This window comes from Chenopodium quinoa, unplaced genomic scaffold (genome assembly GCF_001683475.1).
Source record: "Chenopodium quinoa cultivar QQ74 unplaced genomic scaffold, ASM168347v1, whole genome shotgun sequence".
Taxonomy (NCBI): domain Eukaryota; kingdom Viridiplantae; phylum Streptophyta; class Magnoliopsida; order Caryophyllales; family Amaranthaceae; genus Chenopodium; species Chenopodium quinoa.
The window spans coordinates 1,292,231-1,308,918 of NW_018745584.1; the positions used below are offsets into that span (position 1 = coordinate 1,292,231).

A 16,688-nucleotide genomic window follows, 5' to 3' on the forward strand; every position below is an offset into this window, starting at 1 on the left:
GGACTATACACTGGTTCAAAACTGGACCAGAATCCAAAACTGTAGATAGATTGGACCAGAATCCATATTTTTCCAGGACCTGAGACCGCCCTGATCTGGCCTAATCAGGTCCGGTTCCGTTTCGGTCCGGTTTCAAATCCGAGTCTCTTTTTGCACACCCCACATCCCCTATTCCTTTGTATTAATTTCTCTTAGAAGATACTAAGTCTTATTTTGATACTAAATTGCTATTTACCTTCTCCGTATATTTTAATTGCACCATTTTCCTTTTTGGGAAGTTGCATATTAATTGCAGCAATTACCTATGTTATGGTTTCATTAACTTTAATCATGTGCTCACACACCAAATACCCATTCTACCCTTATAGAAATTTGATAATAAGCATTATTGCCCCACTTTTTCTCTCTTTTCCAGTGTTTGAAAAAGCGCGCCTAAGGCGCTGGGGCGCAAGGCCATCAGGGGTGAGCGCTTAATTTGGTCTGGGCGAGGCGTTTTGGGTTAGGCGCACAAAAAGCGCCTGAGGCGCACCAACAGTGCACAAGGCGCACCCGAGGCGCACTTGAAGCAAACTTCAGCCAAAAATTTTTAACTGCCCATATACTGCGCCTCACTTCAAAGAGGCGCACTGAGCGCACCTAAGCGCAGCAGAACCCCTCTCGCTTCAGAGCGCCTTGAGCTTTTTTATACACTGCTCTTTCCTTTGTAGTCACGTGGGCATTCTTGGTATCCCCCACCTTTTAATCCTTTCTCTTGTCCCCAAAGCAAATGGTGAAATATAAAAATAAAAATAAAAATAAAAACAGAGGAAATTTTTATTAAAATTACCTCCTTGACCATTTATGAAAGACTTGGTCCAGCAACATGAGAAATTGGAGAAAAATTGCAGAATTAGCTTGCAATGTTGCAATTTGAACTCAAAATTACTCATTTAACAAAGCCAAAACCTGAAATTCAAGTCCCATATTGCTCCTAAAAATAATAGAATTTAATTAATAAACATAAGTCAAATTTTTTTTTCCATATCATTAAATCAAAAGATAAAAGCAGTAAAATCATTTATAAGGAATGGACCATTTGCAAGGTCTGGCATCGATATTCTGTTTGTTAGTGAATTTAACACATATCATGTAACTGTTGGATTCTGATTTATAATTTGTGGTTGGGGAATGGTTTCTAACTTCATGACTTTGTGACTGATTAATCCTGTGATTTGTTTTTTTTTTTTTTCTTTTTCTTTTTCAATCTATTTAATTTACAGTTTTATTTAAGTTTACAAGACTGATGGAAGCCATCCATGATCTGGTAATGGGTTTGAAATTTCCTATATCAGTTAGCTGCAAAAGTAGCACCTCCAAGCTATTACAAAAACTGAGTTAATATATTCATGAATCTGTTATTGTTTTGTATTGAAGGTTGACCCAGAGCTTGCAATGGCTGAAGCTGACAAGGTTGAAGATGATGAAGAATTAAGGAAGAAACTCTGGCTCATGATTGCAAAGCATGTTGTTGGGCAAGAAAAGGGGGCTAAGAGGGAGAATATACGAAAAGCAATCGCTTTCCTCAAGGAAACAGATGGCCTCCTGAAGATAGAGGATATATTACCTTTTTTTCCAGACTTTGCTTTAATCGATGATTTCAGGGTATTCAATTGAGCTCCTTTAATATATCGTCATTGATCAAATTTTTTGCCTAGTAAATGAATCTCTATTGTTCTGCAGGAGGCGATTTGTTCATCACTGGAAGATTACAATAAACAAATTGAACTACTAAAGGAGGAGATGAATGATGCAACACAAGGAGCAGATAATATTAGAAATGATATCGGTGCCCTTGCTCAAAGATATGCAATCATTGAGCGTGATGAGGAATGTGGGGTATATCTCTTTCTGATGATTTGAATATATTTTAAGAAACACTATATATCCATACAGCCCCCTTCCAACAGGGTGATTATTGTTGTTGTTATTGTTTTAGCTGCTTGAAAATTCATGAAATTATCTGCTAACTAAAATAATATTTACATGTCTGTCTTGTTTGGTTTTAGGTTTGCCAACGAAGAATCTTAAATACAGCTGCAGATTTTGGTATTTCAAGGGGCTATGCGTCTCTTGGGCCTATGGCTCCTTTCTATGTTTTTCCATGTGGTCATGCTTTTCATGCACAATGCTTGATTGCTCATATCACTCAGTGCACTGATCCTGAAAAAGTAAGTATGTTTTACAATAATTATTTGCCATATAGTTGATATAGCTAATATGCATGTGATTGAACCGTTAAGTGGAACCTGTTACTGTTTCATATCTCTCTAATCCCATAGAACCCAGCAGTAGCTGTTATTAAATGAGGATTTTGCACTGAAACATGTTTATGGAGTTTGTTTTTTACATTGTGATTCCTTGTGCTATAGAGTGTGGTGTTGATGTGAGAACTTGGCATAATATCGTTATATAATAGGCAGCTCATAGGTAATTCTACACGTTTTTCTATAAGAAGCTAATATGGAATTTTGTATGAGTTTCGTGCTGAGCTAGTATAATGTAGGCTCTTGGGGGAGTAGTTTTTGGTGTGATTTTTTACAAGACAGCCATTCAGTTTTTTCTTGGCTGGAAAAATTAACAAATTAGAATTAGGAATTGTGAAAGATATCTTTTGCTCATACAATTGGAATGGGCGATTTTTAAAAAAAATGTTATTTCCTGGATGCTTGCATGATAATATTCGAGTGTTATGCATTGACTTGGCTGTTTATTCCACATTTTTCATTACAAAGTCAATTATGTGATAAGATTCTCACCCACCCACCAAAACACCCCGCCTCCAGACCTGATTAGCTTTCTTTTAATATTTCAGTCAATAATGATAGGAATAATTTACAAGAATAATACAAACTTTGCGTGGTCTTCTTTGAACAAGACAAACTTTCGATTTTTCCTAAACAAGATAAACTTTGATATATATTTTCTTTAAACAAGAAAATTTACCGGTGACCTGTCGAATAGGTCACCATTTGATTTATATTTATTTTGTAATTTTATATTATGTATTTTGTATTTTGTATTTAACTTTTTTTAATAGTTTTTTTAGAAGATAAAAATAATAATAATTGATTTACCTTTAATATAAATAAAAATTCTTCTTAAAAAAAAAAAAGTTAACAACTAATCCCTAAAACCCAGCAACCCCGAAACTCATCCCACCACCTCAATCACCAAGTTACCAACTCACCACCCATTTCACCACTGCATACCCAATGTCGACCCACTGCTAACCCCCAAATATAACCCATTAAAACCACCGGTATCCTACTCGAAAACCCCATCTGCAACCCATCGACAAAACCCCTCCCGTTGTACTTCGCTCGGAATTGGGGTGGGTTGGGTCTGCCGACGGGGGGCAAAGGTCGGGGCTGGCTGGTTTCGACAATGAAAGCATGGGTGGGGTCGCCGGCTAGGGTACGGGTCTGGGTGGGGGGCTGGTAGGGTTCACTAACCAGGGTTGGGGTGGAGATGGCTGATTGTGGTGGCCTGGTGGGGACTCTACCGTCGGTATAGGGGGCTATATTGGGCGCCTGGTGGAGGGTGATTTTTTTAATAATAAAATAAGATAATTATACAATAAAAATGGTGTTAATGATAATATTAACAATACAAGTAAATTCAATTATTTATTGATTTTGAGATAGGTTGATTAATTTTTATTTTTTTATTTTTTAAATAGTTTGATTAGTTAATTATGTTAAATAGGTTTTACTTAGGATTTGATCAAAATTTTAAAAATAATTAGGTATAATTACGTATTAATAAGTAAGCTAATTAAATTATTAATTATTAATACTTATAACCTGTATGTAACCTGATATAATAGGTCACAGAAAATACATACCAAAGTTTGTCTTGTTTAGGAATTATTAAAAGTGTGTCATGTTTACAGAAAATACATACCAAAGTTTGTCTTGTTTAGGAATTATTAAAAGTTTGTCTTGTTTAAAGAAGACCTGGCAAAGTTTGTATTATTCTTGTAAATTTTTCCATAATGATATTGTGAAATTCCATATGCAATGGAAATGTGATATGGAACATGTCGACATATAAATCTGTAATTTACAGAGTACTGTTGGAATTGTCAAACGAATTTCTTACTTGGTGCTTACTGTTAAGCATCAAATTCTATATAGGAAAGTTAGGCCTAAGTTAAGCCCTTGCATTAATTATTTTAGTTGATCACCTCACATCAATCACATGGGCATAGAAAATAAATATATTACCTCTGTTTCTTATTATCTGCAACTTTTGCTAAAAACGGACGTTTCATATAATGTGCAACTTTCCCAAATCTTTCCCTTTTTAGTAAATTTTTTTTGATAAAATTACAAAAATAGCCTTACTTAAAATTTCATAACCTTGATTAAAAAACTCTAATTTAATTAATCTACCTATTCCACCCCTACTTAATTCATTCTCTCAGACAATTCATTGAATTCAACCTAAACTAATTCATTTAATCTTCAATATTCATCAAATAAATTTTCTTTCATCTTCCCCATTCTCTATTCTCTCTCCTTCAACCTCTTTCAATTTTCTTTCATCTTCAACTTAAAAACTTTCATGTTTCTCTCTCTTCCTTTAACCTCTTTCTCTTTATTCTTTTCAACCTTAAAAAATTCATCAACTTCATCTTCCCAAATTAATTCATCAAATCTTCTCACCAATTGAGAAGAAATTTGAAAAAAAAAAAAAAACACTAAAATGAACAATTTAAGAAAGAGGTAGCTAAATTGAAGATTCTTTCTCTATCCTCTTTTTCCCAGATCTGGTCGCGAAAGACGGCGAAGAAGGAAAGACAGTTTCTGGGTTATTAGGGTGGTTGTCAAAGAGGGCTAGACCGGTTGCGAAGAGGGTTAGGGTGGTTGTCTAAACCATTTTCGTGGGTTTTTCAAGATTTTCCCCTATTTTATTTTCCTACTTTTAATCTTCATACTTCAATTTCGTAGGTTTTTAGGCGAATCTTTCCATACTTTTCAATTTGGGTTGCTTTTAATTTTTGTAGTTGTTCTTTGATTTTATATTTTTGTTTGTTATAATTTTCGTCAAGTTGACGAATTGAATTCTGGGTTGATCTTTGATGATTTTGGTTTTTCGTGGTTGTTCTTCGATTTTTTTATTTTTTTTTTTGGTTGTATTCTGATTTGATTAACTTAATGGCATGCCCATAACTTTCTTAAGCATTAATTACCATTTTTTCTTAAGCATTAGCATTAGTTACAGATAATAGGAAACAGAGGTAGTAGAAATTTAAAAAGATGGTAAAAATTAGCACCTTAGGTGAGAAGAAGCTATACCGTAGAAGGAAAAATACTAAGGGAGGGTTTTTGGATATTTAGGTGTCATTTGGTTCACATATTCCCGTGAATTGCAAATTTATGAGAATTAAATTCCTATAATCAAATTCATGAGAATTTCCTAAAAAAGTTTGGTTAACAATGAGGGAAATAACTTGGAATTTCTACTTACCTAAAGGGGATTAGGTATGTAAATTTTTACATTTTGTGGGAACTCAAAATTACTAGGAAGTTCCACTTCCCCTATTTCACCAAACTTTTGTCAACCAAACAAGACACAAAACTTGCAATTCCTAGGAAGTCTCACTTTTCATGTTTTTTTTATGTCAACCAAACAAGCCCTTAGTTGTTATTTGCTAGTTCTGTTTAGTTATACCCTTCACCTCTTCTTACCCTTAAAGACGTCTACACCCATTTCTCACTAGGGGTGAGCAAAACATATGGGTACCTGATTTTGGAATCGTAACCAGTGGGTCTGGAGTTGGAATTGGTTCTACCGGTTCCGGCTCCAAACACAAGGACTCAGTTTGCACTGGTTCCCCCACTGGTGGACTCGATCCCAAAGCAGCTGGAAATATATTATTAACAAAACTAAAGAATACATCTTAGTTCTGAGCCCATAGTAAAAAAAAAAAAATAGCCCATAGTTCAACCCATAAAATATCTCTCTTAAAAATAACTAAGAATCTATAACTCCCTCTTAGTATCTCACGCCTCCAGTGTCAAAAAATATTACCAGAATCTTATACTCTCAACATTTTGTTCACTCTTTGCACCATCTTTATCTTCAAATTTCATCTTTGATATAATGATATTTCCATTACTCCATCATGCTCTTTAATTGGCATTTTTTTTTTTCATAAACTTAGAACATTTGCACCACAGGGTCTTTTTTTTCCTCGTCATTTTAATGTTAATGTATCCATCCTCCTCTTTAGATCTACCCGACTTAAGGTTTTTGCTCCAAAAAGCTTGATCTATGAAGAGATTTATGACGACTCTATATGAGCATTTATCAAGATAAAAACAACCAGGTACCCGGTTTCCATAACCGGTTCCAAGACCGGTTCCAGAAATTTGGGAACTAGTTAAATCCGGTTCCAATTTCGTTTCTAAATTTCAGAAACTGGTTTTGACTGGTTTCGAGTTGGTTCCTAAGAAACCAACTGGGTACCTGAATGTACACCCTCTGCCAAACCACCAATAGTGACCATTAAACCACTCACACTACCAACCTAGGCCACACATATAATCCTCCCAAGCACTACCAACCCATCTCCAGCCTTTCACTTCGAAAATCTATCCACCACTCAAATAACCTACCTAAAACCAGCCCTTAGCTACAAAATCCAACAAAAACCCACCCACCACCCATTAAAATCAAGCCACTGCCTCCAAAATCCGCGTGATTACCCTTTTATCAACCCAAAAAGCCAAGTCTCTACTCACAACCAGCCAATAACCAACCCCAACCCTCACTCGAGTCTTAATGCTATAATGTTCCTATTGTAAGAGAGGTAGATAGTAAAAGGTGTATTCCATAAATGGAATTAAAAAAAAATGTAAGAGAAGTTTACTACTACTAGAGAGGGTAGGATGGAATGGTCCCTAGATGGCTTGATGGTGTAATGGTGTTGTTGGTGAGATTGAAGGGTGTGGGATGGTGGTGGTTAAAGCTTTTTTCGATGTCAATAGTGGTGGTTGTGGAATAAAAGAATGTGATCATGTTAGTTTGGTTTGTATTTCCCTTATATTCACACAAACATCAAAGATTTTGGACTTCTTCTTTCCTTTCCCCTCGTATCCCTTTTTATTTTATCCCTTTGTCCTTTAAAACCTAACGTTCCCTTTACAAATACCCCATGTGTCCCTTTTTTCTTTTTTCTCCATTTGCCATCAATGAATGTCCCTTATTTATTGCCCCATTCCATTTTTGGACATGTCCGCACATTCTTAACTACATTTAATTGTTGAAAACCACCCAATTAACTCTAATTTCTCTACTAACAAAGCCCCTAACCCAAGTTATATACCATATTTTCTCTCTCCTCTCTTGCCGTCGCCACCACCACCACCACTACATATACTTTCTCTCTCTTCACTACCACCACGGTTACACTTTCTATCTCCTCACCACCACCACCACCGTTACACTTTCTCTCTCCTCACCCCCATCAATCCACCACCGGTTTCAATTTCTCTCTCCTCATCACCACTCACCACCACCACGTCATTTCACTTTCTTTCCTTTCGAAAATCTCTCTCCTTAGTCACTAACTAACTACCAAAAATTCTAGATCTGACAAAATTTTAGATTAGGTTTAAAAAATCAAAAAAAAACCATGAAAAAAATAACGGGGAAGGGAAATCAACTATTAGATCTAGAATTATTCCGGTCAATTTTGACCCTATAATAAGTTTGGATTTTGAGAAGGGTTGGCTTGCAGTTTTGGAATTCATGGTGGTGGTTTTAATTTTACATGGTGGTCTACTGGTGGTTTAGTGGTTGTAGTTTTAATGGTGATTAAAAAATGGTGGAAAATGGAAAGGGGTGGTAATTTATGATGAACGGTGCAATTAGAGAAGTTTTTGTGATGAATTTAATTTTTTGATTGATGATGAACGTTGCAGTAGAAAGATATTTGTGGTGTTGGGTTTAGTACTTTAGCTGAGACATATTCTCTCTCCTCTTAGCTTAGTTAATAAAAATACATGGACCCTACCCTTCTGTTTTTTTTTTCTTTTTTTTTACCCAAGTCTTAATAAAGTAGAAACAGGGAATGGGGCAATAAATTGGCGGGCAGAGGGAGTATGAGGTGGAAATGGTAAATTGATATGTATCCAAATGAAATCTAAACCTATATTTGGTCATTATTAATCAACACTACCTATATTACTCAGTGTTGGAAATGAAGTAGGTCTTGAATATTGAATTCCTTCCAACTTTTGTAGTCAATTTGTCCTTGTCATCTCCTTTCATCTCTTCAGCTTCTTCTTAGTTGACTTAGTTTTACATATACTCTCTCTATCCAATATATCATTTACTCTATACCATTTCACACTTGGCAATGTAAAACATTAAGCATCAATATCTCTAGTTACTTATATGTAAAAATAATACTTCCTCCGTATTCTTTTATTTGCAACACAACCTTTAAGCACGTAGTTTTAGGAGGTGATTAGTGAAGGTAAACAAACGATTTTTTCAAAAAAACTATTAACACTAGGATTATATTATTTTGATTAATTTAGTCGATTACATTATATAATCTCGACCTCAAAGTGCGTGCCGTAAAGGTGTGTTGCAAGTGTTTAAAAACGGTGGAAGCATACAGTTGATATTTTGAAAATTCATATTCAGATGAATTTATCATGACCCCTCGTGAAAATTCATAACCACAAACTATTGTCAAATTGAAGTTTTTTGATAATACCAAAATTCAAAGTGTAACGATTATATTAAAAAGGAGGGAGTATGTGATATAAATTGGAACAGTGTTGTACAACATATCAATGTTATGTAACTCCAACCCTTCATTTTACCTCAAGTACTAATGATACTCAACACTCGGGACACGTTTTCACCGAAAGTAATGCAAAATTTTCATATAAAGGCTGTGTTTGACACTTCTAGCCAAGTTTGAGTAACATAGTATCTGTGTGCTGATGCTTTTTCATAATGCAATCCGATGGCAACGCCTCATTGTAATGGAGAATGTTATGAATTTTTATTTGCTTGCCCATCAAAAATTGGGTTCTGGTTTGAGTGTATTATGTGAGCCTTTATGAACATGCATTGGAGTGTTTTACCCAAACATTATTGTGGGTTAACTATTTTACAGCACTTATTTCAGTTATTTTTATTTCTAAATAACTGATATATGTCTTGAATGGATTAATTTGCAGGCGGAGCATATACTTGATCTACAAAAGCAATTGTCTTTGGTGAGTGGTGAAACAAGAAGAGATTCTGATGGTAGCCTAACTGTTCATGAACCTGTTGCCAGCATGAACCAAGTAGATAAGGTTGATTTCTTCACTCTACATATGCTTTTTTTTTTATTTTTTTTTTTTATTATTATTATTAAAAACATTATATAATCTCGACCTCAAAGTGCGTGCCGTAACTTATATTTTTCTTAAAAACATTCACTCAAATGCGCTTATCTAAGTGATGGATCTGTTATAGAAGTACTGTTTGCTAATTTACACTAAATATGGATGTCTACTGGTAAACTGTCAGTAGTATTTGGAGCATGGTAGGTGAATGTTTCATTGCTTTATAGACTCAAATCAATTTAGCAATTGTATCTGTCGGTTTTTCAGAAGCTAGCTTTTAAGCTAAAAGTGCCCTTAGGCCTTTTTAACTTTGGCAATAAAATCTGGAAGAGGACTTAACTGGGAGATCTGTTGTCTTAATTAATTCTTAACCAGAATTTTCTTGGGGATGCTTTGCATTCTTGTGATATTCTTTCTATCTTGAGGATGCCGTTTCTTCTCACAATTTTCTTTCCATCTCTAGTGAGTTTTTTTATGTGTGAGTGCATAGAATGCATAATAAATGTTGACCAGTATAATTTTTTATGCACTTATATGGATTACCTAAATGTTCCCTCGCATTTCCTGCTTTTGTTACTATCCAACAGTTTGACTGTATCCTGCTTCAGGCTTCACATTTGTAACAATTCTGTGGTTTGTTACCAAGATTTGCTTCTAAGTAACTTACGTTATTACTGTACCAATATTACTAGTATTTTAATTTGGAATGCTGCTCCAGCAAGAAGTTGAAATATGCAACAAAACTGTTTATGTGGTTAGCAAGAATTTATATGAAATAGCCTAGAATGTTCAAATATGATGGTGCTCCGTTAGCAAGAAGTTGAAATATACAACAAAACTGTTCATGTGGTTAGCAAAGATTTTTTGTGAAATAGCCTAGAACGTTATAGATGAGCTGAGTTGATTTAGCTCTCTTTTTTGTACCTGTGGCTACTGGCTAGATAATCCCAGCTACTATCTCTCATTGTGCTTTTCACTTCATATGTTTATGAAATAAACAAATATTAGGGTTATTCGTATGGTTTACTCATTCGGGATTGAGCTTTATCTGATTATAATTTCAGTCATTTGATGTGTAATTAATCTATGGACAGATACGTTCCCAATTGGATGAAGAAATTGCAAGTGAATGCCCGTTTTGTGGTGAGTTGATGATCCAGGAGATATCTTTGCCATTCATTCTCCCTGAAGAACATGAGGTCAATTCTTGGGAGATAAAACTGCTTAATCCCACTAACCAGAAGAGCATTTCGTTGTCTGTTTAATCGCTATGTATGATGTTTGTTCAAATTTTTCTTTATGTGAATATCAGGCTTTCAAGTTTCAGTCTCTTAAAAGTTAAATGCTTGTTTGGTATTGATCTTTATTTTTTCATTTTTGAAATGTTAATTGATCTTCTCTCCAAGGATATATTGTGTGGAATATATACTTTCATTTCGTCACTCCAAGAAGACAATTTACTAGTATCAGTGAATTTGCCTTCTTTAAGTGTCTTCGACAGTTTACAATAATATATGAGGATTTGTGAATATGTACATAAATTTGACTTCCATATTCGATTAATTGTGCCATAATTTTGACCTTTTACATTTAACCTCTATGAGGGAATATCTAGAAAGAACTTCTCTCGTTGTGAATGTATGCTTTTTTCAAGGGATGGGAATTACATGGGAACACGTCTAGTCAAGGGCTCAAGGCCTCGCAAGATAATTCATTTGTTATTTGACTGTATTTTGTGATTTGTACACTGGGAAAAATACAATTGATCTTGTAAGCTTTGTCTTAGACATATATCTTTTATATATCAATTTTATGAGGCAGTCCCTATTGATGTCATAGATACACATTTTATGTTTATCTCAATTAGTCAACTCACTAAAAAAGAATTTAACTTAAAAATAGAAGAAATAAAAATTTGGAGCTATTGTTCCAAGAATACGCTGTTAATGTTAATTTCCTCTTCCTCCTAGCTTTCTCTCCTCTCCCTCCCATGGACACCATTTTCGAGTTCTCTCTTTCCTCTCCTCTTGTCCACAATGGACAAAGCTCATAAACAAATTCAATGGATAAATTGGAATTGTTTCTTTCTTTCTCCTCCCCTCCCGTCCACAAATGGAGAGAACTCATAAGTCGTATCAACGGAGAAATTCGATTAATATTTCAATGGAGGATATACCAAGCTAAGAAGGGTGCTTCAATGGAGAAACTACAGCTATAAGTCAAAGAAAACCCTAAAAAAAATGTATAAATGTAGGGAATGGTTAACCCTATGTTGTGTTTGTCAGCTTCTTCATTCATGCGTCTCTCTTCTTGAATCTCTGTGAAATGGTGAAAACAGCTGAGATCATTATTGTAACATATTAGACATGGATTTTACAAATACATCACCACTTTGCCACGCGAGTTTACCAAAACACTACTAGTTTATCAAGAATATATACTTGAATTTTCTCCGACTTTATACTTTGTATATAATGCATGTTGAAGTATATTTAGTGATATTTATAAAAAGGTACATTGACAAGTGTGAAATTTTCAACATTCAAGTAAAAAATAATGGAAAAGCTTGGGTTGAGAAGTAAGAAAAAGTCACGTAAAAACAACCAAAATATTAGAAACTTTTATCGATAGAAAGTTATTAATCAAAAGAAAGAAGGTGGGGAAGTGTAGTAGTATTCTACTACGTGAAGTTGTTCATTATATAGGCAAAAATCTACAATAAAATATTATTGTTGAAGATATATACAAAATGAAGTTCACATGAACTTCTCTAATACAATAGTTGGTAGCAAACTTAGTATAATAATTGTATAATAGTACAATTGTGCAAATAATTGTATGACAATATTTTGCCTATTAATAAGTTCACCATTGTGAACTATGTAGAAGGCAATGAAAATTAACCGTAGCAATATTTCTCTACTTGTTCACTCCTCTATTTTCAATATCATTCTATAGTTAGAGAGTCACCTTTTAAACACGTTATCAGCACCAATTCCTAGTCAGGTATATTTATACCTACTTCTCTAAATTATAACAAATAAATACTATCTACTTCTAAATGTTTTAAGGAGTATGCTCTATAGTTGCCCATATTTTGGATCCTCTATACTATTAACTCAAACATTTACTGTATTAAAAAAAAAAAAAAAAAAAAAAAAAAAAAAAAACACAACGGTGAAAAAAAAATTTCTCTTATGAATTCATTACTATCCTCCCTTGTTTTATTCACGTTGGTATCTTGGTTTTTTTGTTTGATTCATGCATGTTGATATTACATACTCACCTTTTATGTACAATTTGATTTTAGTTATTATAATTGCTTAGTAGTAACTTTGCATACATATTATTAACTAAATTGACAAAAAGATGTAGCCTTTTTATACTTATTATTTTTTTTTCTTTCTTTTTCGTACTTTTTGTGTTTCTTTCCGTTTTCGAACCCATGATATTTTATAGATATTAGGGTTCTCGGACCACTATAGCTTGCATTCCTAGTGTGATAACCTTTTACAATTATAAATATTTATGTTCGGACCATAATTTTGCCAGTACATTAGACTATTATATGGTACTTTTACAGTTGAACAGAATAGTAACAGATAAACCTACCTCAATAAAAGGCAGATTTTTCCCTCGATTTCACCACAAATCCCTTATCCTTTCCCATTTTTTTAATCCAAAAATCACCCACAATTTTTCACCCCCTTCTTCTCCGATGTGTTCCCCGACGACGGCAACCAAAATACCCACACCTTCACTTTTGAGGAAGATTTAAGGAAGATAAATTAATATTTTCTTCTAATTATGGCGCTTGTAGCTCTGTTAGTAGCAATATTAATTTTTGTCATGATGTACACGTGAAGTTTGTTTATTTTGTCGTTTTAGTAGATTAAAAGCATGTTTTTGTTTTATTATGTTGTTTTGTTGTTATTAATCATCATTGTATAACATTACCGTTATTATTATAATTATTGTTACTATTGATGTTGTTGTCGTTTTGCTGTTTATGCGACTAATATGATTTATTTTCGCCTAACTATATAATTACTCACAATAATAAACCAAGGGGGAGAAAAGAACTATATTATTTATGGTTTATTATTGTTAAATAAATTTAATTATCATGTGTTACATTAACAAACTATAAATATGGAAGAATCACTACTAGAAATAGGACGTTTTTCGAGGGAATCGTTCCGACGGACGTAAATTCCGTCGGAAATTCCGAACTTTCTGACGGAATTAGGATTTGTCGGAACATTCCGTCAGAAATAGTTCGTTACGATGGAAAATCCGTCGGAATTCTTGCGACGGAAGTTAATTCCCTCGGAACAATAGGCTTCCTACGGAATATTCCGTCGGAAAGTTAGTTTTCCTACGGAATTTAAATCCGTCGGAAATTTCCTACGGAATATTCCCTCGGAAAACCTAAATATTCCGACGAATTTTTATCCGTCGAAACGTCCTACTATATATATAAAAAAAATCCAGAAAATTTTCAACCCTAATACCCAAATTCTAGAAACCCTTTCTCTCTCCTCCTTCCTCTTCTTCTCTGATCTCCTCTTCCTCCTTCTCCTTCCTCGCCCCTTTTCTCCTTCCCCTCGCCCCTTCCTCCTTCCCTTTTCTCCTTCCTCGCCCCTTCCTCCTTCCCCTTTCTCCTTCCTCGCCCCTTTTCTCCTTCCCCTTTCTCCTTCTTCGCCCCTTCTCCTTCCCCTAACATTTAATTGTTTTTTTGGTCAAATTTGATCATGAAAATTGTAGATCTAGACTTTTCATGGTCAAATTTGGCCTTAATAAACCAAACTCGAACTCAATTCAGGGTTTTAAGGTATATTTTTGTGTTTGTAATTTCTGTTTTTTTTTTTTTCGAATTCGGTGATTTTTTTTTCGTTTTCCGGGAGGTTTAGGGTTTTGGTTGCGTGGGGTGGTGGTGGTGGTGGTGGTGGCTGGTGGTAGGGGTGGTTCGGTTTGTGGGTGTGATGGTGGGTGGTTCGGTTTTTCTGACTTTTTTTCTTTGTTTTTTTTTTTTTTAAATTTTTGGGGGTGTGATGGTGGGTGGTTTGAGGTTTAAGGTGGTAGATCTGGTGGTTTCGGGTTTTGGGGGGTGGTTTAAGGTGGTTGTGGGGTGGTGTGGGTTGGTGGGTAAGGGGGGTAGGTGGGCAGTGTTGGTGTGGGTGGTTTAAGGTGGTTGTGGGGTGGTGTAGGTTGGTGGGTAAGGCGGGTAGGTGGGCAGTGTTGGTGTGGGGTGGTGTGGGTTGGTGGTACGGGTTAGGGGCAGAGGGTTAGGGAGCTGCTGGGGGTCTGTGGTGGGGGGGTGGGTGGTGGTAGGCTGGTGGCGGGGGTGGGTCTGGGCAGCTGGGGTGGGGGGCTGTTGGGGGTCTGTGGTGGGGGGGTGGGTGGTGGTGGGCTGGTGGCGGGGGTGGGTCTGGGCAGCTGGGGTGGGGAGCTGCTGGGGGTCTGTGGTGGGGGGGTGGGTGGTGGTGGGCTGGTGGCGGGGGTGGGTCTGGGCAGCTGGGGTGGGGGGCTGTTTTTTTTAATTTTTTTTTTATTTTTCCGACGGAATTTTCCGTCAGAACATCTCCCCCACCGACGGAAATTTCCGTCGGAACATATCCCACTCCGACGGAAATTTCCGTTGTTGCGACGGATTTTCACTGAAAGTCAACAAAAGCGCCGACAGAACAAAATCCGTCGGAAATTCCGTCGGAATAGACCTTTCCGACGGAATTTCCGACGGAATATCGCAAAATACCTACAAAAGGTCTTCCGACAATGCTTTCCGACGGAATTCCGTCGGAAATGGGCATTTTCGACGGAATTTCAGGGTTTTCCGACGGATTTTTTCCGTCGTTGATTGACTGTTTTCTAGTAGTGAATTAAACATATGTGTTGTACATATGATTTATTATTATAAACTAATTATCACGTAATTTGTTGTAGTTAAAATGGGAGATCTTATGAAAAAGACAATTCAGCGTCCTAGATTTATCTGGAAAGAAATTTTTGGAATGGAAAGTGGATGCCATGATGAATTTGAAAGCTTAAGGGTTGGAGCACACTAATAAAAATAATAAAAGTCCCTCTGGTCAACCAACTGATACTACCACTTCTGCAATGACGGTTGTAAAACCTGTTACTGAACAAGAAAAGGCAAAAGCCTTAGTGTTACTAAGGCATCATTTGCATGAAGGCCTTAAACTTGAGTACATGATGGTTGAAGATCCCAAAGAATTATGGGATTGCCTTAATGAAAGATTTGGACACCAAAAAAGGGTGCTCCTTCCTAAGGCATTATTTGACTGGACAAATTTACGGTTCGGGATTTCAAATCTATAATTGAATACAATTCAACCATACATGAGATAGTATTTGTTTGGGGGTAAAATACCCCTAACAAACGGACCACTTTTAACGCAACATGTGTCCCAATAGCTTGTTGACACGTGTCAGCCTTAGAGAGGCCCAAAGGGAACCAACCCTCTACTAACACGTGTCACCAAAACCCTAGAAGGGGATTGATCTCCTTCTCTATAAATAGAGGAACCATCCTCATTTATAAAGATATACATTGAATACACGTTCAATACACACCAAACCGAGCAATCTTCATTGCAGAACCCTCCTGACTCAGGAGGGGTAATTACTATTTTCCGCGCTATACTCCTCAAACACGTTCTAACTTGATCGTCGGAGGCGAAACTCCCACCCCTGGGAGTCTCCGTTGTTTTGCAGGTACAGGCAGCCGGAGGTCAGTCTCGGTGTTGTAACTCTTCCGCAGGACACATCAAAAACCCCCGAAACATTGGCGCCGTCTGTGGGGAGAGTACCACTGAGATGGCTTCACAGCAGTTTGTACTGCTTGCTGACAGGAGGCAGCCTATAGTTGAGTTCAAAGACCGAGTGCCTCCTCCCTATCCTAAATGTCTAAGCCGGCTTAAACGCCGCCCTACCCAGACAACTTCTAGAATACCTCAAATGAGGCATTTACAATGAAACCGAGGGGGTTAGTCAGGCGGCTTGGTCGTCCCTTCTGGCCCTCAGAATCCATCCGGCACAGTATGCGCTTTAGCAGCCATACATGTCGTGGACAGTCATGTATACAGCCGGTACCTTTTCAGGGGTCAGGCGGAAAAAAAACCTTGTGTGTTCTCAAATGCAAAAGTGCTAGAATGCCAAGTACTACAGGCGTCGTGAGGCCAACTGTCAAGCACAAGAGGCATCATGAGGCCGAATGGCAAGTACAACAGGCGTCGTGCGGACAATTGTCAAGCACAACAGGCACTA

General features: G+C 36.4%; 1 protein-coding gene across 1 annotated transcript in view; it reads left to right on the forward strand.

Annotated features, from left to right (window-relative positions):
* Positions 1-10,950, forward strand: part of LOC110716436 (vacuolar protein sorting-associated protein 18 homolog) — a 36,748-nt gene extending 25,798 nt beyond the window's left edge. The window contains exons 20-24 of the mRNA XM_021895051.1: positions 1,414-1,641; positions 1,720-1,875; positions 2,046-2,207; positions 9,246-9,365; positions 10,493-10,950. Of these exons, the coding sequence (XP_021750743.1) occupies positions 1,414-1,641; positions 1,720-1,875; positions 2,046-2,207; positions 9,246-9,365; positions 10,493-10,663 (837 nt within the window). The 3' untranslated portion in view covers positions 10,664-10,950. The remainder of the gene's footprint in view (positions 1-1,413; positions 1,642-1,719; positions 1,876-2,045; positions 2,208-9,245; positions 9,366-10,492) is intronic.
* The last annotated feature ends 5,738 nt before the right edge of the window (positions 10,951-16,688 follow it).